At 44.6% G+C, this 26,735-nt stretch overlaps 1 protein-coding gene across 1 annotated transcript in view; it reads left to right on the top strand.

Annotated features, from left to right (window-relative positions):
• Nucleotides 1-470: 470 nt before the first annotated feature.
• Nucleotides 471-26,735, top strand: part of LOC115112569 (probable G-protein coupled receptor 156) — a 39,951-nt gene continuing 13,686 nt past the window's right edge. The window contains exons 1-2 of the mRNA XM_029639652.2: nt 471-754; nt 19,419-19,571. Coding sequence (XP_029495512.2) covers nt 19,455-19,571 — 117 coding nt within the window. The 5' untranslated portion in view covers nt 471-754; nt 19,419-19,454. The remainder of the gene's footprint in view (nt 755-19,418; nt 19,572-26,735) is intronic.

Raw genomic sequence — 26,735 nt, forward strand, 5'->3', positions numbered from 1 at the left:
TCTGGACGTGAACGCTGTGTTGTGGGGGACTCTTGGGGGTTGTGGGGGGTTTGATCATTTTAATACTTCACTTCAACGGTTAGTTTTGAGTAACATTTGGTTGAGATGTCAACTGACGTGAATTCAACGTGTCACCATGTCATCAGATATATATTTGTTGTTTAAATGACGCGGAAACAACACTGATGTAACCACTTGTTGCCCACTGGGAGGCGACACAGGCAATTTCTATTTCCGTGGGTTTCTCGGCTGGGGAACTCAGTCAAAAAGAAACAAACGGTAGTGTGTTTGGTGAAACTGCATTGTCAAATACCCCCTTGTCAAATACCCCCTGTGCTCCCATGTTCTCTATTTGCAAACAATATGTGCCCGCGAGTTGGCTACAGCTTCCGCGCTACCCACTAACGTTAATTACAGCGACACACACACTCCCTTCCTCAATATCTCACTCCCCCCTGCTCATGAAAACTTGTTGCAATTCTGAATGTACTTTTTCTCACTGACACCAGGGCAAATTTTGGGATAGGATTTAGGAGAGTTCTCATTTGTCATAAAAAGGATTATCAAAGAAGTCTTCGAATTGGATTCTTGGGAGTGTTTCACAATGGGTCGCAGTGGAGTTGGAGCTAAACTTCACTGGACAGTTTGTTTTACTTGGTGAGACGCCAGCGATGGAGCGAGGACAGCGGCGAGGCGCCGGGACACTCTACGCACCATACGGACATTATTACCGGGAAGTTAGCTACTCCGTCAGGTTCGTCTGCATACGTTATCTTTCTGTTTCGTCTTCTCTCTGTTAATAAATTGATCCTTAATTATCGAGAGACGGAATCATAGACCATAACACCGAAATTAGTTGCTAATATGTGTGATTGTGCTATTGCAAAAATGCCCACCCGATGTATCTATTTTTTAATCAAATAAAGTTTGAAGATGTGCGTTAGAATCATAGCTTTTGAAATGGAATGTGATTTTAAACTAGATTTTCATGAAAACCTATATGATAAACCAGTGCAGGGAAGTATGCCATTCATTGAGTTGGTGGTAGACTTTTGAGATTGAAAATTAGGATTTGAACCCTGTACGTTTTTTAAAATTAAAGGCCCAGTGCAGTAAAAACGTGAAATTTCTGTGTTTTATATATATTTCCACTCTATTCGGTTGGAATAATACTGTGAAATTCCAGTAATGCCTGTCCTACTAGATTCATTCATTTATATTAATTCAATTTTAAAAATGTATCAGCGAATTAAAATAGAACAAATATCCAGGGAATGATGGCCTTGTTAGTGAATTCTATAAATATTTTCAGGAGGATATTGTTGAATTTGTATTTAATGTTTTTAAGGAGGCAATTGATTTAGGGGTCCTGTCTGTTTTTATGACACAATGACTCATTTCTGTAATACCCAAACCAAACAAAGATCCTATGATAGAAAATTGGAGACCAATCACATTAATGAACAATGATGGAAAGCTACTTGCATCCATCTTTGCAGAAAGACTTAAAAAGGTCTTGGCCAAATCATGATGATACCCAGTCTGGTTTTATGAAGGGGAGACATATATGTAATAATATTCCACTAGTACAGGACTTCATAGACTACAATGAAAGATAGCTTTATTTTATTTGTAGACTTTTATAAGGCATTTGATACAGTTGAACATTATTTTATTTTTGAGACTCTTCAATTTTTGGGGTTTTGGTCAATATTTTCAAAGTGTAATTAAGACATTTTACAATAATAGTAACAGCTCTGTTAAATTATCCCATGGAACTTCGCATTAGACGCGGAATAAAAGAAGGATGCCCAATTTCTCCTTTCTTATTTGTATTGTTTACACAAGTTATGGCACTTCATATAAATAAGGATTGTTTTATGGGTAATCAGATACAAGATAAAGAGATAAAATGTTCACAATTGTTTTTGAAAGATCATAATGAAGTCAGGAAAGCTATTGAGGGTATTACAGTTTCTCAGTCGCTTTGGTGCATTTTTCACATCATCACTATCATGTGCAAAATAATAAGTGCATTTCTCAGAACAATTTGTACAAACTGCAATATACAATAGATATGTTTCTAAAGCTAGTCAGTCACTAAAAAGCCTTAGTACATCTCTCAAAAGTAAATATTCATGCCAATGATCATGTCAGGGTCATCAGAATGATAAGTCATTGAGTCATTGTTCACGAACAAGGTCGCCAAAATGTTTAGGCATGTTGTCAATGTAACTGTTTACTTTGACAGTATTACCTGATGTAAACTTAGGCTACAGTTTGGATGACAGCTACTGTATTGAAAATGCACAAGGCTGCACTTCTATGGCATATATCAATTTCAACAGTACTATTTACATATTACTGTATGTGGGTTATTGATTGAAAGAGACTGGACAACCCAAGGGGCACAAAGGGAAAAAAACGAAATTAGAAAGAAACACAGGAAACCACCTCTAAGGCACAACTTTGCCCGCAGCACTGTTGTGCTGTCTCTACACATCCAGACGTTCCTGTCTGTCAGCCCACATATTCTCATCCACATCACACCGGATATTTTCCCTTCCAATGCAATGTGGAAAGAACCGTTTGGAATGCCTTATCCATCCTCTGCAGGCGTCTACATGCTGCATCCATTGCAGCCAGCAGGGTCATCTGTGTGTGTGGCTGACGATCGTACACTTTCCACCTCCATGCTGAAAAGAACTCCTCAATTGGGTTAAGGAATGGTGAATAAGGTGGGAGGAATTCTATGAGCATCCTCGGGTGGGTCACAAACCATTGCCTTATGATGTTTGATCAATGGAAACTCACATTATCACAAATGACCACATACTTTGGCAAATCCTCTCTAAACAGACCCCTCTCATCATCAGGGATGAGAGTCTCTAAAAAGTTGAGTAGATGCTGGGTGTTGTATGGCCCTATAAGGGGGATATGGGTTAGGACACCATGCTCCGAAATAGCAGCACACATGGTGATATTTCCTCCCCGTTGGCCTGGCAAATCCACAGTAGCTCTGTGACCGATGATATTCCGACCCCGCCTTCTGCATTTGGTCAGGTTGAAGCCAGCCTCATCCACGTATACAAAGTTGTGAGAGGGTTAACTTGATTCCAACTCCATTATACGCTATATCACAGAACACACAGTTGAATTTGTTTTGGTAAGAGAGAGTGACATAAAATGTACATATATTGCATGTTCCTTCCACAGCAATGGAAATGTGTGCAGTTTATGCTTACTGTACTATGTATCACTATAAAATGTTGCTGTAAAGTAGTTACATAGATATATGTTTTACCTGTACATACTGGTACCGTAGCTCCTTAACACGGTACAGCTGTTTCATACTCATCTGGTTTCTATGCAGCACCCTGTCGATGGTTGAGATGCTAACCGTATGGATGTTTTCAAAGACATCGTTGTCTTCTATAATGGTCCTTTGTATTTCCCTGAGTCTCATGGCATTGTTTGCTCGGACCATGGTGCAAATAGCCTCCTCCTGTTGAGGTGTGAAAAGGCGTCCTCTGCCACCGGTTTGAGGTAATCTTGCAGTCCTATGTGGGGAAAAATGCAGTGATGCATCGCACACTTTCACATAGACAAAAACTATGCGAACACACATTTTACTGTAAAACATACAGGTGGGTGCATGTAAGGTGCAGTATGTATCTGTATAGAGTATTTTTCTGTATGCTGTGAAATACAAGTGGACTACTGTAAGATGAAGCATTGTAGGAAGTATACAGTATACTGCTTATATACAGTAACAGTGCACTGTACATTGGTGGACATACCTGTTCTCTCTTCGAAACGTTTGAACTATTGAGGACACGGTTGATCTCCCAATATTCGGCTGCACCCTTCGACCCGCCTCAGCCATTGTAAGGCCATGATTGACAACATGGTCTACAATAGTGGCCCTTATGTCATCAGATATGCGCCTATGTCCTCTTCTGCCTCTTCCTCTGTTTTGCTTTCCACCACACATCCTTGCTCCTCTTCCTCCTCCTCTTGGCTGTTGACCCTGTTCGTTTCCTGGTCCATCCATTATTGGAAAATTGCAACTCTGTTTTGTGGTCTGTCTATATATGCTTGCCAATTGATTCTTCATGAGATGCACCTTTGACCAATTTAGACAACTTGATTGATTGTTGATTGTTGGTTGAACTAACACTTTACATTCCTTCATGAGTGAGGGTCAATTTCACCTGCACGATTCCTCAATTCACGTTTTTGTACAAAAGGTCTAATAGAAATGTGTAAAACTATGCTTGACAGTTTATGACAAATAGTTCAACAATTTTGCATGTAATGGCTTATGCAAGGAACTAATGCCTAGATGTTTTGAGGGGTAAGACTATTCAACATAGAACCATCTACTATATTTTGATCAACATGACATGAGCAATTGATAATGTGGAAAAAAGCTGACACTTGTACATTATCAATTGCAATTTGTTCAAAGGAATAAGAAATTGCTTTAATGATGTGCACAAGTGACTAGATGATTTGGAATTTGTACAAGTAGCATCAAGAATTGCACTTTTGATCTAAGAAATGCACCAAAGCGACTGAGAAAAACTGTAATGCCTTTTCACATGTGTCTTGTTTATCTCTGTATATTAGGAAATGTGACTTAAACTCAGTATGTAATATCCCTGTAAAAGATGTGATCACATATCTTGCTATTAATGTACGCAAAGATCAGAAAGAAAGGGCCAACTTAAATGTCTCTCCTATTGTAGAGAAGATTGTAAGGAGATTTAACTCCTGGTTATTAAGAGATCTTCATCTGGACGTGTACTTTTATCAATCTGAAGGTCCAGATGAGTTTATACCTCCCTTGCCTTGGATGTTCCTCTGTCAGTAACTAAAATGGTTGATACCAAACCTCATTATTTAATAAAAGCGGTAATATGTAGCACCCAAAGTGAGGGAGGGTTGAAGGCTCTGGATTTTAAAACCTCTAATATAATCTTTAAGATCAAATGGATAAAACACTATTTAAGAAATAAGGATTACATTTGGCATATAATCTCTCATTTAATATTCCAACAGTTTTGGGGTCTAGAATTCTTACTTAAATGCAACTTTGATGTGGGTAAAATCCCTATTAATCTTGCTAACTTTCATAAACAAGTACTTCTAACTTGGAACCTCATGTACAAACATAATTTTTTATCCACATAGATATACAATTTGGAATAATAAAAACATAAAATATAAAAACAAGTATTTTTTTCCAGAACTGGTTTGACAACAGCATTATCTCGGTTAAACAATGATTGAATAATGATGGACAACTATATGATTATCCAGAATTCAGGAGAACACACAATGTTACATTCACTCCTGAGGAGTATCAGATTGTTGTTAGAGCTGTCCCTAAAGGTGCTATTCTTCTTTTAGGAGAATATAACAGACTCCAAGTGCAACTGTTGAGGATTTTGTAGCCTCAATACAGCTAGAAGGAAGTGACATTTTAAACTATAAATGTAATAACATGTATATAAGAAACTATGTCAACATGTTACTATTCCCTCTGCTAGAATATACTGGAATGAAGGCCTAGGACAAATGAACTGGAACAAAGTCTCGCTGTTGTCTGGCAAATATTGTATATCTAATAAGGTGAAAGAAGTATCATACAAACTCATTCATAGAATCTACCCTGTAAAGACCTTTATTATACACAGATTTAAAATAGCTATTGATAATAAATGTGTATTTTGTGGTTGTGACCCAGAAACTCTTGACCATTTATTTTGGGATTGTTGTGTCATAAGATTTTGGAGTGAGTTAAAATATTTTATCTTAAAAGAAACAACTATTCATGTTAATCTGAGAGACTCTGATATTCTGTTTTATTTTGAATCAAATGATATGGACTCTGATTTAGCTTTTATAAATACAACAATGATACAATTATACAATTATCTGCTGCAAAGGATACGTTAATTAGAGTTACCAGCCTCAGAAATTTCAACCATAACAAATCCTTCACAGAGTTCAAGTAACAGACACATCTCAACATCAACTGTTCAGAGGAGACCTTCATGGTTAAATTGCTGCAAGGAAACCACTACTAAAGGACACCAATAATAATAAGAAACTTGCTTTGGCCAAGAAACATGAGCAATGGACATTAGACTGGTGGAAATATGTCCTTTTGTCTGATGAGTCCAAATTTGAGATTTTTGGTTCACACCCCCATGTTTTTGTGAGACGCAGAGTAGGTGAACAGATGATTTCCGAATGTGTGGTTCCCACCGTGAAGCATGGAGGAGGAGGTGTGATGGTGTGGGGTTGCTTTGCTGGTGACACTGTCAGTGATTTATTTATTCAAGGCACACTTAACCAGCATGGCTACCACAGCATTCTGCAGCGATATGCCATCCCATCTGGTTTGCACTATATGGGACTATCTTTTGTTTTTCAACAGGACAATGACCCAAAACACACCTCCAGGCTGTGTGAGGGCTATTTGACCAAAGAGAGTGATGGAGTGCTGCATCAGATGACCTGGCTTCCATAATCACTTGACCTCAACCCAATTGAGATGGTTTGGGATGAGTTGGACCGCAGAGTAAAGGAAAAGCAGCCAACAAGTGCTCATCATATGTGGGAACTCCTTCAATACTGTTTGAAAAGCATTCCTCATGAAGCTGATTGAGAGATTGCCATGAGTGTGCAAAGCTGTCATCAAGGCAAAGGTTGTCTACTTTGAAGAATCTCAAATATATATATATATATTTTTGGTTACTACATGATTCCATATGTGTTATTTCATAGTTTTAAAGTCTTCACTATTATTTTATAATGTAGAAAATAGTAAAAATTGTCTTAGTTGGTCTTAGTATTTTGTGTTTTCGTTATTTATTTGGTCAGGCCAAGGTGTGACATGGGTTTATTTTGTGGTGTGTTTTTGTATTGGGGTTTTAGTAGGTATTGGGATTGTGGCTGAGTAGGGTTGTCTAGGAAAGTCTATGGTTGCCTGAGGCGGTTCTTAATCAGAGGCAGGTGATTTTCGTTGTCTCTGATTGGGAACCATATTTAGGCAGCCATATTCTTTGAGTGTTTTGTGGGTGATTGTTCCTGTCTCTGTGTTTGTAGTCACCAGATAGGCTGGATAGGTTTTCACGTTCCGTTTGTTGTTGTTGTTGTTGTTGTTGTTGTTGTTGTTGTTGTTGTTGTTGTTGTTGTTGTTTTATTGTATGTTTTTTCGTCTTCATTAAATATGTATCAAGAATACCACGCTGCATTTTGGTCCGATCCTTGCTACACCTCTTCGTCTGAGGAGGAGATAGTAGAAAACCTTAACAGAATCACCCACCACAAGAGGACCAAGCGGCGTGGTGACAGGCAGCGGCAGTAGGAGCTACGAAGTTTGGAGTATACGACTTGGGAGGAAATAGACAGGTGGGCGGTCGACCCAGAGAGAGTGCCGGAGTCCGCCTGGGATTCGTTGGAGCAGTGCGAAGAAGGTTATCGGAGAATGGAGTTGGCGAAGCAAGCATGGCGGCACGGACGGAAGACCGAGAGTCAGCCCCAAAAATTTCTTGGGGGAGGCTCAGGGAGAGTGTGGCAGAGTCAGGGTTCAAACCTGAGCCAACTCCCCCTGTTTATCGTGAGGAGCAGCGATCACAGGACTTCTGGACGTGGGAGGAGATATTGGACGGAAAAGGACCCTGGACACAGCCTGGAGAATATCGCCGCCCCAAAGAAGAACTGGAGGCGGTGAAAGTGGAGAGGCGCTGGTATGAAGAGGCAGCACGGCGACGCGGATGGAAGCCCGAGAGTCAGCCCCAAAAATGTATTGGGGGGGGGGGCTCAGGGAGAGTGTGGCAGAGTCAGGGTTCAGACCTGAGCCAACTCCCCCTGTTTATCGTGAGGAGCCAAGGAGGAGACCAGAACCAGAGCCGGTGTTGGAGGTGAGTGAAGCAGAGACTGTGAAGGAGTTAATGGGGAAAGTGGAGGAGAGAGTTATGAGGGAGTTGCTAGGTTGGTGCTTTAGGTACGATATTCGCCCGACGGAACTTGTCGGGGATTTGATGGCACCTGGGTCAGCGCTCCATACTCGTCCTGAGGTGCGTGTTAGTCGGCTGGTGAAGATTGTGCCAGCCTCACGCACTAGGCCTCCTGTGTACCTACCTAGCCTTACACGTCCTGTGCCAGCCCTGCTTTCAGGCTCTCCAGTACACCTTCACGGTCCAGTCCATCCTGTGCCACCTTCACACACCAGTCCTCCGGTGGCAGCTCCCCGCACCAGGCTTCCTGTGCGTGTCCTCGGCACTGTACCACCAGTGCCAGCACCACGCACCAGGCCTTCAGTGCGCCTCGCCTGTTCAGCGCTGCCAGAGCCTTTCTCCTCTCCAGCGCTGCCGGAGTCTCCCGCCTGTTTAGCGCTATCAGAGCCTTCCTCCTCTCCAGCGCTGCTGGAGTCTCCTGCCTGTTCAGCGCAGCCAGAGCTGTCAGTCTGCATGGAGCAGCCAGAGCTGTCAGTCTGCATGGAGCAGCCAAAGCTGCCAGTCTGCATGGAGCAGCCAGAGCTGCCAGTCTGCATGGAGCAGCCAGAGCTGTCAGTTTGCATGGAGCAGCCAGAGCTGCCAGTCTGCATAGAGCTGCCAGTCTGCATAGAACAGCCAGAGCTGTCAGTCTGCATGGAGCAGCCAGAGCTGCCAGTCTGCATGGAGCAGCCAGAGCTGCCAGTCTGCATGGAGCAGCCAGAGCTGCCAGTCTGCATGGAGCAGCCAGAGCAGCTAGATCCGCCAGTCAGCCAGGATCTTCCAGATCCGCCAGTCTGCCAGGATCCGCCAGTCAGCCAGACTCTTCCAGATCTGCCAGTCAGCCAGACTCTTCCAGATCTGCCAGTCAGCCAGACTCTTCCAGATCTGCCAGTCAGCCAGACTCTTCCAGATCTGCCAGTCAACCAGACTCTTCCAGATCCGCCAGTCAACCAGACTCTTCCAGATCCGCCAGCCAGCCAGGATCTGCCGGATCCAACTACCTGCCTGAGCTTCCTCTCAGTGCTGAGCTTCCTCTCAGTGCTGAGCTTCCCCTCAGTGCTGAGCTTCCCCTCAGTGCCGAGCTTCCCCTCAGTGCCGAGCCTCCCCTCAGTGCCGAGCCTACCCTCAGTGCCGAGCTTCCCCTCAGTGCCGAGCTTCCCCTCAGTCCCGAGCTTCCCCTCAGTCCCGAGCTTCTACCTCAGTCCCGAGCTGCCCCTCAGTCCAGTGGGGTCCTTGGTGAGGGTTATTAGGCCAACGTCGGCGGCGAGGGTCGCCAATCATAGGACGCGTTACAGGGGGACTAAGACTTGGTTGGAGTGGGGTCCACGTCCCGAGCCGGAGCCGCCACCGTGGACAGACGCCCACCCGGACCCTCCCCTATGGGTTTAGGTGTGCGGCCGGGAGTCCGCACCTTGGGGGGGGTTCTGTCACGCCTTGGTCTTAGTATTTTGTGTTTTTGTTATTTATTTGGTCAGGCCAGGGTGTGACATGGGTTTATTTTGTGGTGTGTTTTTGTATTGGGGTTTTAGTAGGTATTGGGATTGTGGCTGAGTAGGGTTGTCTAGGAAAGTCTATGGTTGCCTGAGGCGGTTCTTAATCAGAGGCAGGTGATTTTCGTTGTCTCTGATTGGGAACCATATTTAGGCAGCCATATTCTTTGAGTGTTTCGTCGGTGATTGTTCCTGTCTCTGTGTTTGTAGTCACCAGATAGGCTGGATAGGTTTTCACGTTCCGTTTGTTGTTGTTGTATTGTATGTTTTTTCGTCTTCATTAAATTTGTATCAAGAATACCACGCTGCATTTTGGTCCGATCCTTGCTACACCTCTTCGTCTGAGGAGTGGATAGTAGAAAACCTTAACAAAAATAAAGAAATACCCATGAATGAGTAGGTGTGTCCTAACTTTTGACTGGTACTGTACATATTATTCAATATTTTCATCCAAACTGCTCACGGGGTCTGCATAGCTGTCACGCCTGCTGCCGCTCTCCCTCTCAGGTGCTTGAGGGCGCCAGGTTGCCTTTAATTACGCACACCTGTCACCATCATTACGCACTTCTGCCCTCATTGGACTCAGCTGGACTCCTTCACGTTTTAATTGCCTTCCCTATCTGTCTGTTTCCTCCGTTTCATCCCCGTGTCAGCATTATTGTTGTTTCTGTTTCCCCTGTCCAGACGCTGTCTATATTCTGTTCCTGTCCGTGGTGATTAAATGTTCACTCCCTATACCTGCTTCTCGTCTCCAGCGTCGATCCTTACAGAATGCTGACACCACTATACGAAGCATCAGGGAGGTTTTTGTTTTTTGTTTTGTTGGTGATGCTGGGTCCAGGTGCTGTGGCCAATGGAACCAGGGGTGTCTCAGTTGGCTCCTCGGGCTTCCACGCCTTAGCTGGCTAGAGAAGTTTCCTTGTCCCGGTTGGTTTGGCAGGCTCCCATCCCACGTCATAGCTCAGCTGGCTCGTCGGGCTCCTACGCCTCAGCCGGCTCATCGGGCTCCCATCCCACATCATGCCTCAGCCGACCCATCAGGCTCTCACGCCTCAACAGGATCGTCAGGCTTTCATGCTTCAGCCGGATCTTCAGGCTCCCATGCCTCAGCCCGCTCGCCAGGCTCCCATGCCTTGGTCGGCCCGTCAGGCTCTCCCAGGGGGGATGCCGGGTGGCGCCCCTAGGGGGAGGAGGGGGTACTGTCACACCTGCTCTCGCTCTCCCTCTCAGGCTACCTTTCATTACACACACGTCACCATCATTACGCTCATTGGACTCAGCTGGACTCCTTCACGTTTTAATTGCCTTCCCTATCTGTCTGTTTCCTCTGTTTCATCCCCGTGTCAGCATTATTGTCGTTTCTGTTTCCCCTGTCCAGACGCTGTCTATATTCTGTTCCTGTCCGTGGTGATTAAATGTTCACTCCCTGTACCTGCTTCTCGTCTCCAGCGTCGATCCTTACAACAGCCAGGCGCTAAAATAGAACTTGGTTCTAGTTTAGATACTTAACTTGCTGAAAGTCTGATCCTCCCTTCTACTCATTGATTTTTACAAGCATATACCCATGTGGGTGATTACAAGATGTGAGAGCTGAGCGAGGTTAAAGTTGGTTGCCAACCACCATAAAAAATCCACAGAAGAGAAGAAGAAGAAAGAAAGATGATTGAGGAGAGATTCATCAAGTTTATCATGTTTATCTCACAGGACAAATTAGCTAGCAACAGCAAGCTAGCTAAATGTCCAAGAATGCTTCATGTGTGTTTCGACCTGTCCCCAAATGAATATAGTTGGTTTTGGTATTTTAACCTGTGTGTCATGAACGCGTCTGGTGGGGATAAACTAAATCTAAATGCGCACAATGGCAGATTCATGCGCGGAGACGGTTCGATCAGCATGTAAGAGCTGTTTGAAAAGACTGCCTGTAATTTCAGCCTGTTTTGTTGACATCACCAGGCAGTAAATTAGTTAATAAACCAATAAGAGAGTTCCAAACCTCTCTGCCAATAACAGCTATTTTTCATTTTTCCCCTCCCAACTCAGACCACTCCCAGAGAGTTCTGCCAACATTTTTGCTTGCGAAATTGCTCTTTATTAAGAAGCCATTCTTTTTTTTTTTTTTTACCATTTTATCACAGTAAGGTTACCCAGAAATGATTTTATATTCAGATTTTAAAAAAGGCTGCATTGAACATTTAATTGTTTTAATTTGAGATTTTAATATTTTTCACTCATTTTATTTTCTCAAATATTTTTTATCAGGGGATTATAAGACAAAGCAGACTGTTTGAAACATGCTTATTTTCAAGCTGTTTAAAGTAAAACACATTCTGGAATTTATTTAATGTTTATGGGTATGGGAGACCAGGGATGAAGTTAACACTTTCAACACACTCTACAAGCAGAGACAAGCTAGACTAACTCTGCACCAGCTGTGATCTAAGCCCACATCATGTAGAGAAGGTGCTAAACCGAAGTAGGATGATTTTATTAGCAAAAATGTGTTTTCGAAGAGGAAAAGCAGAAAACCGAAATAAAAATAATCGAATCTATACATTTTCTCCCCGTTGGCTTTAAGCAAGGGCAAGCAATGCCAATAACTGCATTCTTACACTTGATCATCTTTAGAATAAATTGCTAAATGGATTACAGCGTGAGGTGGAATGTTTCAATAGTGCCCCTCAGAACACTGGTCACGCTTTGTCCAGCGGTGCTGACCGCATGCAGTTCACCCACTGCTCCCGCGCCACCCTTCTTAAATAGAGAGAGGGGATTGGGTCAGGCAAACTGACAGGGACAATACATGGATGAAACATCATTTCTCTATTTAAAGGGTGGACAATAGTAGAAACATAGCCACCTATCACTGACAGTCCTACTGGCCATTGATGTCTGACTCTACATCATCTAACAGGTGAACATAATGGATGTAGCCGAGTGAGGTGACTAGTGAAAGTTGTCACGAGGCTAACTATAAGCTCTTACAGTAAAGTTGTCTTCTCTGCCCGAGACCAGGACAAATGTAGACAGAGACACGCCTTATAACCATTATGCAGTGTACTGTCAAAACATGTCCGTCACCTTGCAGCCGGGGCTGGAATTGGCTTTCATGTGCGTTGCTCATGCTGAACTCCGTGTTAGGTGTTAACTGACCTTTGTTGACCTCGTCAAGGTGGCATACTTTTCAACGTGTTGAAACTGATGGAGAGGATTTTTAAAAACCGGTGGAAAGCCTCTTTGGCCCGGTTGTGTCTGCAGGAATGTCCAACGCTGTGATCTAAACTGGGAAAATTATGAAAGAATACGAGGAAGGAAACTACAGGCAATTCCCAGACCCCCAGAAAAGAAACGGAAGAAGTCATTATTCATTGGACAAGACAACTACAATTCATGTCATCTTAATCGGCCTAATTACGACTTATAATTTCATAATGCTCTCTGATATAAGGCATGGTTGTTTGTATGCTTACAGGCTTTGGTGGCATTATAGTAACTTGTGTCTTTTAACTGGTAGTTGTTAAGGGTTGTTGGCCAGAGAGGAAGCATGTACATTCGGATTATCCTTGTTTTAGTCGATAACTTACTTACCCACTGAAATTGAAAAACAATCCTGGCACTAGACCTCTGATTATAGATCCAATGCAGGCACTTTAAAAAAATCTCAATATCAAATCATTTCTGAGTAAAAATGAAGTTCCTTATTGTGATTGTTTAGAATTAAAATGGTCATAAATTAACAAAAATAGCTTCTTAGCAAAGAGCAATTTCTCAATCAAGAATTTTGCTAGTACTGTCTGGGAGTGGTCTGAGTGGGGAGAACTGAAAAGTAGCTGTTATTGGCAGAGAGGTTTGGAACTCTCTTTCGTATTGGTCTAGTAACCCCTATACTCGTGGGAATTGGCCTATATGGATCGGGATAAATTGAAATGTTTCTTACAGAAGAAATATGGAAAGCATACAGTATGCATAACCATGGAAGCAATTAAAGGGAACAGTTGGGAGATTATGGGATTTTTTTTAAACTAAAGGTGAGAACACAACAGTTCACCTGACACACGACTGAATCCAAACATTACACTGTTAATTTTATGTGCATTTGACATTTACTGTACTTTTTGCCACATTTGTTGATAACGAAATCTGAAAATACTCTGGATACATTCAGTAACATGATAAGAATATTCCTGGAGAATGTGGGGTAGGTACAACATAAGACAAACAAATAACAAGGGTTTGAGTAAGAGGCCTAGTTTCACGCTTTTAATGTCACATGCACAAAGTACAGTGAAATGCCTTTCTTGTAAACTCAAAACCCAACCATGCAGTAATCAACTACCTCTTTCCCAACTGTATTTAATTAATTTATTTATTTTGCTCCTTTGCACCCCGTTATTTTTATTTCTACTTTGCACATTCTTCCATTGCAAAACTACCATTCCAGTGTTTTACTTGCTATATTGTATTTACTTTGCCACCATGGCCTTTATTTTGCCTTTACCTCCCTTCTCACCTCATTTGCTCACATTGTATATAGACTTGTTTATACTGTATTATAGACTGTATGTTTGTTTTACTCCATGTGTAACTCTGTGTCGTTGTATCTGTCGAACTGCTTTGCTTTATCTTGGCCAGGTCGCAATTGTAAATGAGAACTTGTTCTCAACTTGCCTACCTGGTTAAATAAAGGTGAAATAAAAAATAAAAATCAATAACAATGTAATACTAAAAATAACAAGGTAAAACAAAAACACGAGAAATAAAACTAAGAAGAACATGATAAAGTAAGTAAGCATACTATATACAGGGTCAGTCAGTTTCAGTATTTACAATGGTCAGGGATACTGGAGTGGTAGAGGTAGATATGTATAGGGGAAAGGTTACTAGGCATCAGGATATATAATAAACATAGTAGCAGCAGCGTATATGATGATTGTATGTGAGTGGGCGTATAAATGTATGTGTATATTATGTGTGTAAGGAAATGATGTGAGTGAGTGTTTGTGTGTGTGTCGGAGTGTCAGTGTGCTTGAGTGTGTACAGCCCTCTGAGTGTGCATAGAGACCATGCAAACATGTATTACAAGGGTCAACTCAGATAGTCTGTGTAGCCATTTTGTTATCTATTTAGCAGTCTTATGGCTTTGGGGTAGAAGCTGTTCATGAGCCTGTTGGTGTCAGACTTGATGCACCGGTACCGCTTTCCATGCAGAACGAGAGAGAACAGTCTATGGCTTGGGTGGCGTGAGTCTTTAATGATTTTTCCGGGCCGTCCTTTCACACTGCCTGATATACTGGGCTGCTTGCACCACCCTCTGTAGCGCCATGCGATAGAGGGCGGTGCTATTTCCATACCAAGCAGTGATGCAGCCAGTCAAGATGCTCTCATTGGTACAGCTGTAGAACCTTTTGAGGATTTCAGGGCCCATGTCAAATCTTCTCAACCTCCTGAGGGGGAAGAGGTGCTGTTTGCACCTTCTTCATGACTGTTGATGTGTGTGGACCATTTGAAGTCCTTTGTGATTTGGACACCGAGGAACTTGAAGCTTTCGACCCGCTCTACTGCAACACCGTTGATGTGGATGGGAGACGGGCCCGCCCCCCCATTTCCTGTAGTCCACGAACAGCTACTTGGTCTCACTGACATTGAGGGAGAGGTTGTTGTTCCGGCACCACACTGCCGTCCTCCCTGTAGGCTGTCTCATAGTCGCCGGTGTTCAGGCCTACCTCCGTCGTGTCATCAGAGAACTTGATGATGGTGTTGGAGTCGTGCGTGGCCATGCAGTCGTAGGTGAACAGGGAGTACAGGAGGGGACTAAGCACACCAGTCCAATGGGTCAGTGGCGGCCCTCACACCCAGCATGATGTTGTTATTGTCGAAGCCTGCATAAAATGCATTGAGTTTCATCTGGTAGAGAGGCGTTGTTGGGCAGATCGTGTCTGGGTTTTCCTTTGTAATCCGTAATGGACTGTAGCCCCTGCCACATGCGGCGGGCGTATGATATGGGAATCTGAAGTGCACATTTGGATTCACAGGTGTTTGGCTTGCTTGTATGAGATCAAAGCAGTATTTATTATAATCCTCAATGGCTTTTCTTTCAAAATACATAGAGTGCTCGTAATTTACAGCATTTCCCTCACTCAGACAACAAACATTTAGTAAAAGTTGCCCAATTAGCAGGAGTGATGGGGACAACTTCTTGTCACACGCAATGCTCAAGTTCAGATGACTGTCAGTCAAAACCCATACAGAGCTGTGAAGCGCAAACTCCATCACACCTAGACAGGCAGAAATGTCATGCATCTTTTCAAACAGCTTTAAACTTAAAGGACATTATCATCATTTTCACAATTTCACAGTATTATTGCAACCTCATAATGTGGAAATGTACACTCAGTTTATTAGTTACACCATCCCGTTCACGAAAATGGTTTGCTCCTACAGACAGTGAGTCACGTGGCCGCGACACGTAACTCACTGTCTGCTCAGTGCTCACTGTCTGCTCAGCTGGATCGTCGGGCTCCTACGCCTCAGCCGGCTCATCGGGCTCCCACCCCACGTCATGCTTCAGCCGGCCCATCAGGCTCCCACGCCTCAGCCGGTTCGTCAGGCTCCCACGCCTCAGCCGGTTCGTCAGGCTCCCACGCCTCAGCCGGTTCGTCAGGCTCCCAAGCCTCAGCTGATTCGTCAGGCTCCCACGCCTTAGCGGGATCGTCAGGCTTTCATGCCTCAACCGGTTCGTCAGGCTCCCATGCCTCACCAGGATCGTCAGGCTCCCATGACTCAGCTGGTTAGCCAGGCTCCCATGACTCAGCTGGTTAGCCAGGCTCCCATGCCTCAGCTGGTTAGCCAGGTTCCCATGCCTCAGCTGGTTAGCCAGGCTCCCATGCTTCAGCTGGTTAGCCAGGCTCCCATGCCTCAGCTAGCTGGTCCTGCGCCCAGGCCTCAGCTAGCTGGTCCTGCACCCATGCCTCAGCTAGCTGGTCCTGCACCCATGCCTCAGCTAGCTGGTACTGCGCCCATGCCTCGGCCGGCACGTCAGGCTTGCCCAGGTGGTATGCCAGGTGGCACCCCTAGAGGGTGTGGTACTACCACGCCTGTTCCCGCTCCCCCTCCCCCTCTCTGGCGCTCGAGGGTGCCAGGCTGCCCTTCATTACGCACACCTGTCATCGTCATTACGCACAGCTGCTTAATATTGCTCTCACCGGGACTCGATTACTTTGTTAATTGCCCTTCATTATCTGTCTGTTCCTCAGTTGGTTCCCCCGTGTCAGCATTATTTTCGTATTGTCGTTATATTCCCCGTCCAGACGCTGTTCTTGTTTTGGTTTGATGTCCGTTTTCCCAGTAAATGTTCACTCCCTGTACTTACTTCTTGTCCCCAGCGTCGATTCTTACAGCTTGCTGTATAAAAAGGCATTATTACTCTTCGACTGAACATTAGAATAGGCAAAACGAGTGACCTACTCGGCTTTGCGCATGGTATGATCTTCGGTGCCAGGCGCGCCGGTTCCATTATCTCAGAAACAGCCAGCCTCCTGGGCTTTTCACGCACAACAGTCAGTCAGCGGCAGTCCTGTGGGTGAAAACAACTCGTTGATGAGAAGGGTCGAAGGAGAAGGACAAGAATGGTGCAAGCTAACAGGCGGCCACAAACAGGCATATAACAGCGCAGTACAACAGCGGTGTGCAGAAAGGCATCTCGGAAAGTTTGTCAGTCCTTGCCACAAATGGGCTATTGCAGCAGACGACCACACCGGGTTCCACTCCTATCAGCTAAAACAAGAAGAAGTGGCTCCAGTGGGCACACGATCACCAACACTGGACAACTGAGGAGTGGAAAAACATTGCCTGGTCTGACAAATCACTTTTCCTGTTGCGTCATGCTGATAGCAGGCAGAATTTGGCATAAGCAGCATGAGTCAATGATCCCATCCTGCCTGGTGTCAACGGTACAGGCTGGTGGCGGTGGTGTAATGGTGTGGGGAATGCTTTCCTGTCACACGTTAGGTCCCTTGATACCAATTGAGCAACATTTGAACGATACAGCATCTCTAAACATTGTTGCTGACCAGGTGCATCCCTTCAAGTCTACAAGGGGATCTGACCCGGTACTAGATGGGTGTACCTAAAACAACGGGCCACTGAGTGTATATAAAACACAGGAAAATCTCATTTTTTGACTGCACTAGACCTGTGAGTAGTCACACAGCATAGTGAGAGTAGCCTACCCTGTCATCAGCCTGCGACTCTATCGATACTGAGAGACAGTTACAGCCCTGGGGATGTCTTAGTCAGCACACAGACAGTGACACATAAAGCACACACACACACAATTGTCAGTTAGGACACACATAAACACATGAATCTAGACCCAGTTACAGACAGATACACACACACACACACACACACACACACACTCCCGCATATATGCACATACACACAACTATAAACATAAAGATAGATGTACACAAACGACACGAGTCAGTGAGGTTGTTAAAGGGGTACTGTAGAAGACAGATCGAAACATTGTATGACGTCATGTTCCATTGTACATAATTATATCAGCGACATGTCAGTGTAACCCAGGTGTAACCTCATAAAACACCTATAATCCTATGGTTCTTCTAGCTGCTGCTTGTTCTGGTTTATGGATGTATCTGTTGTTTATTTGTCAAGGACCAGACCACTCACTTATATGCGGGACCACTGTCTTTGTATTGTAAGTTACCTGTCAAGCTCAATAACATCTGTGGTGTTTCGGTAAGTCACATAGAACAGGATGATATTACAGTGAAACTAGTGCACAATAAATACACTCTCACATACATACATCTAACTGTGGTCATATATTATGTCATTCAGCTCTGTGTTGTTTTGTGGAGACTGAGGACAAGCAGAAGCATGCAATCTTCCTCTCCAATTGGCCAAATCCTGTGCTCTTAGTCGGGTTTGGTCAGACCTCGCTGTGGCCTTCTAAGTAAGCATTGCCTTTCCCTGGAGCTTTCCTGAAGTTTCTGTGGTAATTGTCTGTCCAATCTACCCTTATTCACAAAGCTGTGTAATTTTTACTGTCACATTAATTTAACATTTACATTTGAGTAATTTAGTAGACACTCTTATCCAGAGCGACTTACAGGAGCAATTAGGGTTAAGTGCCTTGCTCAAGGGGCAGAGGCAGATTTTTAATCTAGTCGGCTCAGAGATTCAACCAGCGACCTTTCAGTTACTGGCCCAATGCCCTTAACCGCTAGGCTACCTTCCGCACACTCCATTCTGCCTACCTACCACACACTCCTATATGAATCTAGTGTTTCAAAGTTCACTGTCAGTGTGTTTCCCCTTAGACTACACTACACTTCCTATGAGCAGTGTGACTGGGCGCTGCTAACACCATTCCTGTCCTGTTAGATTGGGACCTTTGTAATGGCTCCATTCCTGTCCTGTTAGATTGGGACCTTTGTAATGGCTCCACCCTGTGGTGAGCATTGAGCAGTGTGCTGAGTTAATTTATTTATGTATTTATTTAACCTTTATTTAACTAGGCAAGTCAGTTAAGACAAATTCTTATTTACTATGACGGCCTACCAAAAGGCAAAAGGCCTCCTGCAGGGACGGGGGCTGGGATTAAACATATAAATAAACAAAATAAAATAAATCTTAATCAAAATAAATAGTAGTAGGAGACTTGGGTATAGTTTTTTTTATCTAGCATTACTTCTGCACTCTTGTGTTTTGTGAAACTCAATATTTCTACCCTGGTGGGAGACTGGGAAGAGAGAATATGAGTTTGTGTGTTATTAAACACATGTAAGAACGGTATTAAATATGTGTTTGTGTCTCTCCTCTCAGTTTACCTGTGTCTGTATGTAGTATTGTAGTGTGTTGAAACAGTTAATGACAGCTGTGTGTTGTTCTTCAGGATGTGTGTGTGAGGGCTGACAGACTGGGTCCAGCCATGGAATCAGAGCAGAACTGCAGCTCTTACTGTGACTCCAGACTCTGCCTCATCCACCCTGGAGTCAATACACAAAAGGGCCTGGAGATACTGCAGAGACTATGTACCCTCAGCACGGTAAACACACGCACATGCACACACACACACACACACACACACAAACACTTGCTTTTGTATTGACCTCTGTGCCCATTGCCCAAAGTGTCCGCCCACTGGGCACACAGTGGTTGGATCAACGTTGTTTCCACGTTGTTTCAATAAAATGACATTGTGCCAACGTGGAATAGACGTTGAATTGACATCCGTGCCCAGTGGGAGGGTCAGGTGTAAGGTTGGTGTTACACCGTTCTAAATGATCTCTTTTCAATTTAATGAGCTAAACTAAAAACAAATCATGTGAACATTGTGATATTTTTCTGGAATAATTGTATTACAACAGTGAAAAAGTATGTATGTAGAGAGTTCACCCATATACAAAGTTATCTGCTCCTTTAAGAGATGGAAAAGGAAGCTCAATGTATTTCAATGTGTCAGGAGGAGCCTGGTGCTGAAATGAAACTGAACAGCAAAGCTGAATGTTGAGTACCCGAACACACTTTCTCCTTATACATTTCTTTGAGCACTTGCACTAAGTCTCCTGCACGTGGAGTCCTCAGGATTCAAGAGAAAAAAAAAGATCCGCCAACAACACCCATCATCTCAGGTAAGAGCCCACTGGGCACTGACTTCAATTCAACGTCTCTTCCACGTTGGTTCAACCTAACCAGTGTGTGCCCATTGGGAAGAGAAAGAACAAATCTTCTCATTTTCTTATGTATCATAGCTTCTCTTGTTTTCTCTGTGTTTAGAATTCCAGCTTTATTGTTTATTTAATAAATGAAATAAGTGAGAAGGAAATACATACAGTAAGTGTACTTATTTTGTAAATTTTGTAAATGACAAAATAACACAGATTGCTGAGTCACTTTCTGTTTATTCGCAGGCATGGCATCATTTAGCACTGTACTGTCTGAAGATCAGTTCCATTCTGTCTGTCGGAATGTTTTCAAGAATCCAGTCACAACCCCATGCGATCACAACTTCTGCGTGGCTTGTATCAACGAATACTGGAGAACCAATGTCATGTGCCAGTGTCCACTGTGTAAGCACACATTCCCCAAAAGACCTGAGCCAAAGGTCAATACTTTCATTTCTGAACTGGTTGATCGCTTCTGGGCACGAGGTCAAGGGAATGACACCAACCACTTGGAGCAAGCGGCAGCCAAACCTGGAGCTGGAGAACTGAACTGCGACTTCTGCATTGGAGGGAAGGTCAAGGCCATGAAGTCTTGTCTAAATTGTCAGGCTTCACACTGTGAGACTCATAAGAAGGTCCCAGCTGTAAAGAAACACAAGCTGATCAACCCTGTGGGGAATCTTGAAGAACGATTGTGTAAGAGGCATGATAGACCTCTGGAGCAGTTTTGTAAGACTGACCAGACATATGTGCGTCAGTTCTGCACAGAGACTTGACCACAATGCCCACAACATCGTCTCTCTAGTGGACAAAAGCAGGGACATGAAAAGCTCAGCTGGAAAAGATGGACGTTGATGTGAAGCAAATCATTCAGGGTCGACGGCAGAAAGTTAAGGAGATTAAAGGAACAACACAGTCCAACAAAATAAATGCAGAGGAAGAGATAAAGGAAAGCTTGCAGATCTTTACAGAATGAATGTGTTGGAAGGCTGAGCTTATTGGGGCGGTTGAGGAGAAGCAGAAAGCAGAGGAGAGGCAGGCTGAGCTTATTGGGGCGGTTGAGGAGAAGCAGAAAGCAGAGGAGAGGCAGGCTGAGCTTATTGGGGCGGTTGAGGAGAAGCAGAATGCAGAGGAGAGGCAGGCTGAGCTTATTGGGGCGGTTGAGGAGAAGCAGAAAGCAGAGGAGAGGCAGGCTGAGCTTATTGGGGCGGTTGAGGAGAAGCAGAAAGCAGAGGAGAGGCAGGCTGAGCTTATTGGGGCGGTTGAGGAGAAGCAGAAAGCAGAGGAGAGGCAGGCTGAGCTTATTGGGGCGGTTGAGGAGAAGCAGAATGCAGAGGAGAGGCAGGCTGAGCTTATTGGGGCGGTTGAGGAGAAGCAGAATGCAGAGGAGAGGCAGGCTGAGCTTATTGGGGCGGTTGAGGAGAAGCAGAATGCAGAGGAGAGGCAGGCTGAGCTTATTGGGGCGGTTGAGGAGAAGCAGAATGCAGAGGAGAGGCAGGCTGAGCTTATTGGGGCGGTTGAGGAGAAGCAGAAAGCAGAGGAGAGGCAGGCTGAGCTTATTGGGGCGGTTGAGGAGAAGCAGAAAGCAGAGGAGAGGCAGGCTGAGCTTATTGGGGCGGTTGAGGAGAAGCAGAAAGCAGAGGAGAGGCAGGCTGAGCTTATTGGGGCGGTTGAGGAGAAGCAGAAAGCAGAGGAGAGGCAGGCTGAGCTTATTGGGGCGGTTGAGGAGAAGCAGAAAGCAGAGGAGAGGCAGGCTGAGCTTATTGGGGCGGTTGAGGAGAAGCAGAAAGCAGAGGAGAGGCAGAGCTGAGGCTTATTGGGGCGGTTGAGGAGAAGCAGAAAGCAGAGGAGAGGCAGGCTGAGCTTATTGGGGCGGTTGAGGAGAAGCAGAAAGCAGAGGAGAGGCAGGCTGAGCTTATTGGGGCAGTTGAGGAGAAGCAGAAAGCAGAGGAGAGGCAGGCTGAGCTTATTGGGGTGGTTGAAGAGAGGCAGGCTGAGCTTATTGGGGCGGTTGAGGAGAAGCAGAAAGCAGAGGAGAGGCAGGCTGAGCTTATTGGGGCGGTTGAGGAGAAGCAGAAAGCAGTGGAGAGGCAGGGAGAGGCAGGCTGAGCTTATTGGGGCGGTTGAGGAGAAGCAGAAAGCAGAGGAGAGGCAGGCTGAGCTTATTGGGGCAGTTGAGGAGAAGCAGAAAGCAGAGGAGAGGCAGGCTGAGCTTATTGGGGTGGTTGAGGAGAGGCAGGCTGAGCTTATTGGGGCGGTTGAGGAGAAGCAGAAAGCAGAGGAGAGGCAGGCTGAGCTTATTGGGGCGGTTGAGGAGAAGCAGAAAGCAGTGGAGAGGCAGGCTGAGCTTATTGGGGCGGTTGAGGAGAAGCAGAAAGCAGAGGAGAGGCAGGCTGAGCTTATTGGGGCGGTTGAGGAGAAGCAGAAAGCAGAGGAGAGGCAGGCTGAGCTTATTGGGGCGGTTGAGGAGAAGCAGAAAGCAGAGGAGAGGCAGGCTGAGCTTATTGGGGCGGTTGAGGAGAAGCAGAAAGCAGTGGAGAGGCAGGCTGAAGGGCTCATTAAAGAGCTGGAGATGGAAATCACTGAGCTAAAGCAGTGACGCTCTAAGATAGAGCATCTCTCACACACCAGGGACTACTTTCACCCCCTCCAGAGCTTCCCATCCCTGAGCAACACTAACCACCAAGGACTGATCGGAGATCAGGAGTCAGAGTGTTGAGTATATTGGGACGGTGAAGAACGCTGTGAGGAGAGCTGGCTCTCAGTTTGAAGAGACACTGAACAAGGAAGTGAAGAGATGCTGAGCTGAAGATGATACAGCAGTGGTCAGTAGATGTAAATCTGGACCTTGATACTGCCCACCCAAATCTTCTCCTCTCTGAAGATACGAAACAAGCAAGACATGTGGGTAGAAGACAAAACCTACCTGGCAACCCAGAAATGTTTTTCTACATTTCCAGCGTCCTGGGAAAGGAGGGCTTCTCCTCAGGGAGATTCTACTACGAGGTGCAGGTGAAGGGAAATACTCTCTGGGGTGAAGGAGTGGCCAGAGTGTCCATCAACAGAAAGGTTATTGCAGAAAAGCCTGAGAATGGACTCTGGACTGTCCAGCTGGGAAAAGGGAATGTCTACCAGGCCGGCACCACAGACTCTACCCCCCTCTCCCTGAGTAAGAAGCCCCAGAAGATAGGGTCTATGTGGACTATGAAGAGGGTGAGGTCTCCTTGTACGATGCTCATACCAGTTCTCGTTTCAACTTGTTTACTGGTTGTTCCTTCACTGACAAACTTTACCCATACTTCAACCTTGGGTTTTGTGGCATTGATAAAATGTCAGCACCATTGATCATCTCTCTGGGAGACAATCTGATTTTCCATACATAGATTTATATTCAATCACTAGAGAGGTATATATTTTGTTGTTGTTGAGGGGTTACAGGTATAATATTTAAATTCAAATCAATTCATTTTCTCAATTCATTATTTCACACCCCCAACCTCTCATCTCATCCCATTTCCCCAACCACACCCAGCCAACATGTATCCATTCAACCCCGGTTGTACATACTGCCAAATCCTCTAAAACAACATTGGGAGGAAGCTTATGATAGAGAAATGAACATTCAATTCTCTGGCAACAGCTCAGGTGGACCATCCTGCAGTCAGCATGCCAATTGCATGCTCCCTCAAAACATGAGACATCTGTGGCATTGTGTTGTGTGACAAAACTGCACATCTAGAGTGGCCTTTTATTGTCCCCAGCACAAGGTGCACCTGTGTAATGATCATACTGTTTAATGAACTTAATATGCCACCCCTGTCAGGTGGATGGATCATCTTGGCAAAGTAGAAATGCTCACTAACAGGGATGTCAAATTTAGTGCACAAAATTTGAGAGAAATAAAAATTTTTATGCGTATGGAACATTTCTGGGATGTTTTCTTTCAGCCAATGAAATATGGGACCAACAATTCACATGTTGCGTTTAATATGTTTGTTCAGTGTAGATATATATATTGTATCTTGCTCAGAAATCTGGAATCACATTTGCTGGAGTCTATTACGATTGTATGATGACAAAGTGAACATGTAGCTCCTTACTAATCCTGCCCCAATATATGCATCTGTATCTGAAAAATGGTGTGTGAAAATATTACATTTAATCATCTTTGCATAAATAAAATTATCTGCAATGGGCACACTGCTTTTCGATATTTTTGTTATTTGGTCAAATCCTCAGTAAATCTTCTGTGGCTACAACAAAAACAGCATTATGAACTCCTACATAATATGAACAGAAAGTGTGAAGGTATTGGATAAATGGCAACCATAAAGATACATGGTTCAGCTGACAGTCATGTTAAGGGTTAATTCATCCATGTACTTTACCTTTGAGAGAAGCTGCAGTGCAGCCTAGCAGTGAGAGACAGGGACAAGCCATGGTAAATGGCACTCTAAAGTGAGACTGGAGAACTTCATGCTTAGGCATAGCAAAATTCCCTCACAGATCGCTCTACAAGATTGAGTACAAAATATACTGACTTTGACACGGCTGCACCTTCTGAATACACACACACAGAGGTGAGTAGATGTTTGTGAAAACAGCTAGCTGGAGCTTGTCTGTGAAAACAGCTAGCTGGAGCTTGTCTGTGAAAACAGCTAGCTGGACCTTGTCGGTGAAAACAGCTAGCTGGAGCTTGTCTGTGAAAACAGTTAGCTGGAGCTTGTCTGCGAAAACAGCTAGCTGGAGCTTGTCTGTGAAAACAGCTAGCTGGAGCTTGTTTGTGAAAACAGTTAGCTGGAGCTTGTCTGTGAAAACAGCTAGCTGGAGCTTGTCTGTGAAAACAGCTAGCTGGAGCTTGTCTGTGAAAACAGTTAGCTGGAGCTTGTCTGTGAAAACAGCTAGCTGGAGCTTGTCTGAGCAGTCAGCTGTGAATGTCCTCACCCGCTAGTAAATATTTCTGTTTGTTAAGATTCTGACTCGCTACAGGCAGATATGTCCATATCTAGAGTTTTATTGGCTCTTGTTCACCAGCACACACAAACACATAGAAGTGGTCTTTGTGATACATATGAAGGAATGGACTTGTGGTTTTAATGGATGCACGCAAATCTTCCTAGTAAACACAATGACAACTTGGTCAGCAGCCAAACTTGCGTCTTCTATGTCTATGACATAATGCTGGTCCGCAAACCATCGTTAAAGGTGCATGCTGCCCCCTATTGTGCTGGAGTGTGTGGGCAATCCCGGTTTACAACATGTCTCAATCCTCCTACCTCACTCAGTACTTCTGAGACAATAAAAAAGAGCCCTACTAACTTCTAATAAACCCTCCCCCATCCCCCAAATCCCTTCCACCCCCCCAACCTCAATGACCCTACACTTCAATCTTTCCCTCTCTTCAACATACATACAACAATATAACAGCACATGCTACATCTTTTCATCGACAATACAGTCCAGACACAAACCATTCACATGCTTGCCAACCAGATGTAATAACGAGTGGGGCCTCCCGAGTGGTGCAGCTGTTTAAGGCAGTGCATCACAGTGCTTGAGGCGTCACTACAGCTCCGGGTTTGATCCCAGCCTGTGATACAGCCGGCCGTGACCAGGAGACCCATGAGGCTAAGCACAATTCGCTCAGCATCGTCCGGGTTAGGGGAGGGTTTGGCCGGCCAGGATTTCTGATAGGTGAGAATTGTCTGTTAAATGAATGATTAGAATAGTCCGCCCTGAAACATAGAATTGTATGGAATTGATTAGAATGTATAAAAACATAATCAATTAATGTGTAGTCCTAGTCAGAATTAGGGTAAAACAATATGTCTTTATGGTATTATAAACACAGACTGTCTGAGCTTGGTGCCGACCTGACTAGAGATTTGGGAGAGAACGGGGAGTACGTCTCAAGGACAAGGTCACTATCTCTGTCGGCTGGGTAGTGAGACAGACAGTGTGTGCGTATGTTTGTGTGTATGTGTGTGTGTGTGTGTGTGCGTATGTTTGTGTGAATGTGTGGGCGTGAGTCAGTATAAAATGAATTGATTTGTATTCTTGACTTCAGAACGTTCCCATGAATAAACATTTAACTGTGGGAGACTGGGCCTCTGTCTGTTTTCATTTCTATCAGTATCTTACAAATCCTGACATAGCAGACTGAGTAATCATGCAAGCTGACTCTGGTCGCCAGCTGGACGGTGTTTCCTCTGACACATTGGCGTGTCTAGAAGCAGTCCGGCTTGGCAGGGTCGTGTTTCGGGGGACGCAGGGCTCTCGACCTTCGCCTCCTATGAGTCCGTAGGGGAGTTGCAGCGATGGGACAAGACTGTAACTACTAATTGGATATCACGAAATTGGGGAGAAAAAAGGGGTAACAAACAAAAAATGTCCCAAGCACAATCGAGCAAACACCCCCTCCTCCTTCTTAGTCTAACCTCTTAATCTTGGTCCACCAATCTTTCTTTGGAGGGCATATAAATGCCGGCCCTTGGGAACTTGCGTCTTCATCTGCCGACAGCGATGGCCACTCTGACCTGGAGTGG

This window comes from Oncorhynchus nerka, linkage group LG3 (assembly GCF_034236695.1).
Source record: "Oncorhynchus nerka isolate Pitt River linkage group LG3, Oner_Uvic_2.0, whole genome shotgun sequence".
Lineage (NCBI taxonomy): Eukaryota > Metazoa > Chordata > Actinopteri > Salmoniformes > Salmonidae > Oncorhynchus > Oncorhynchus nerka.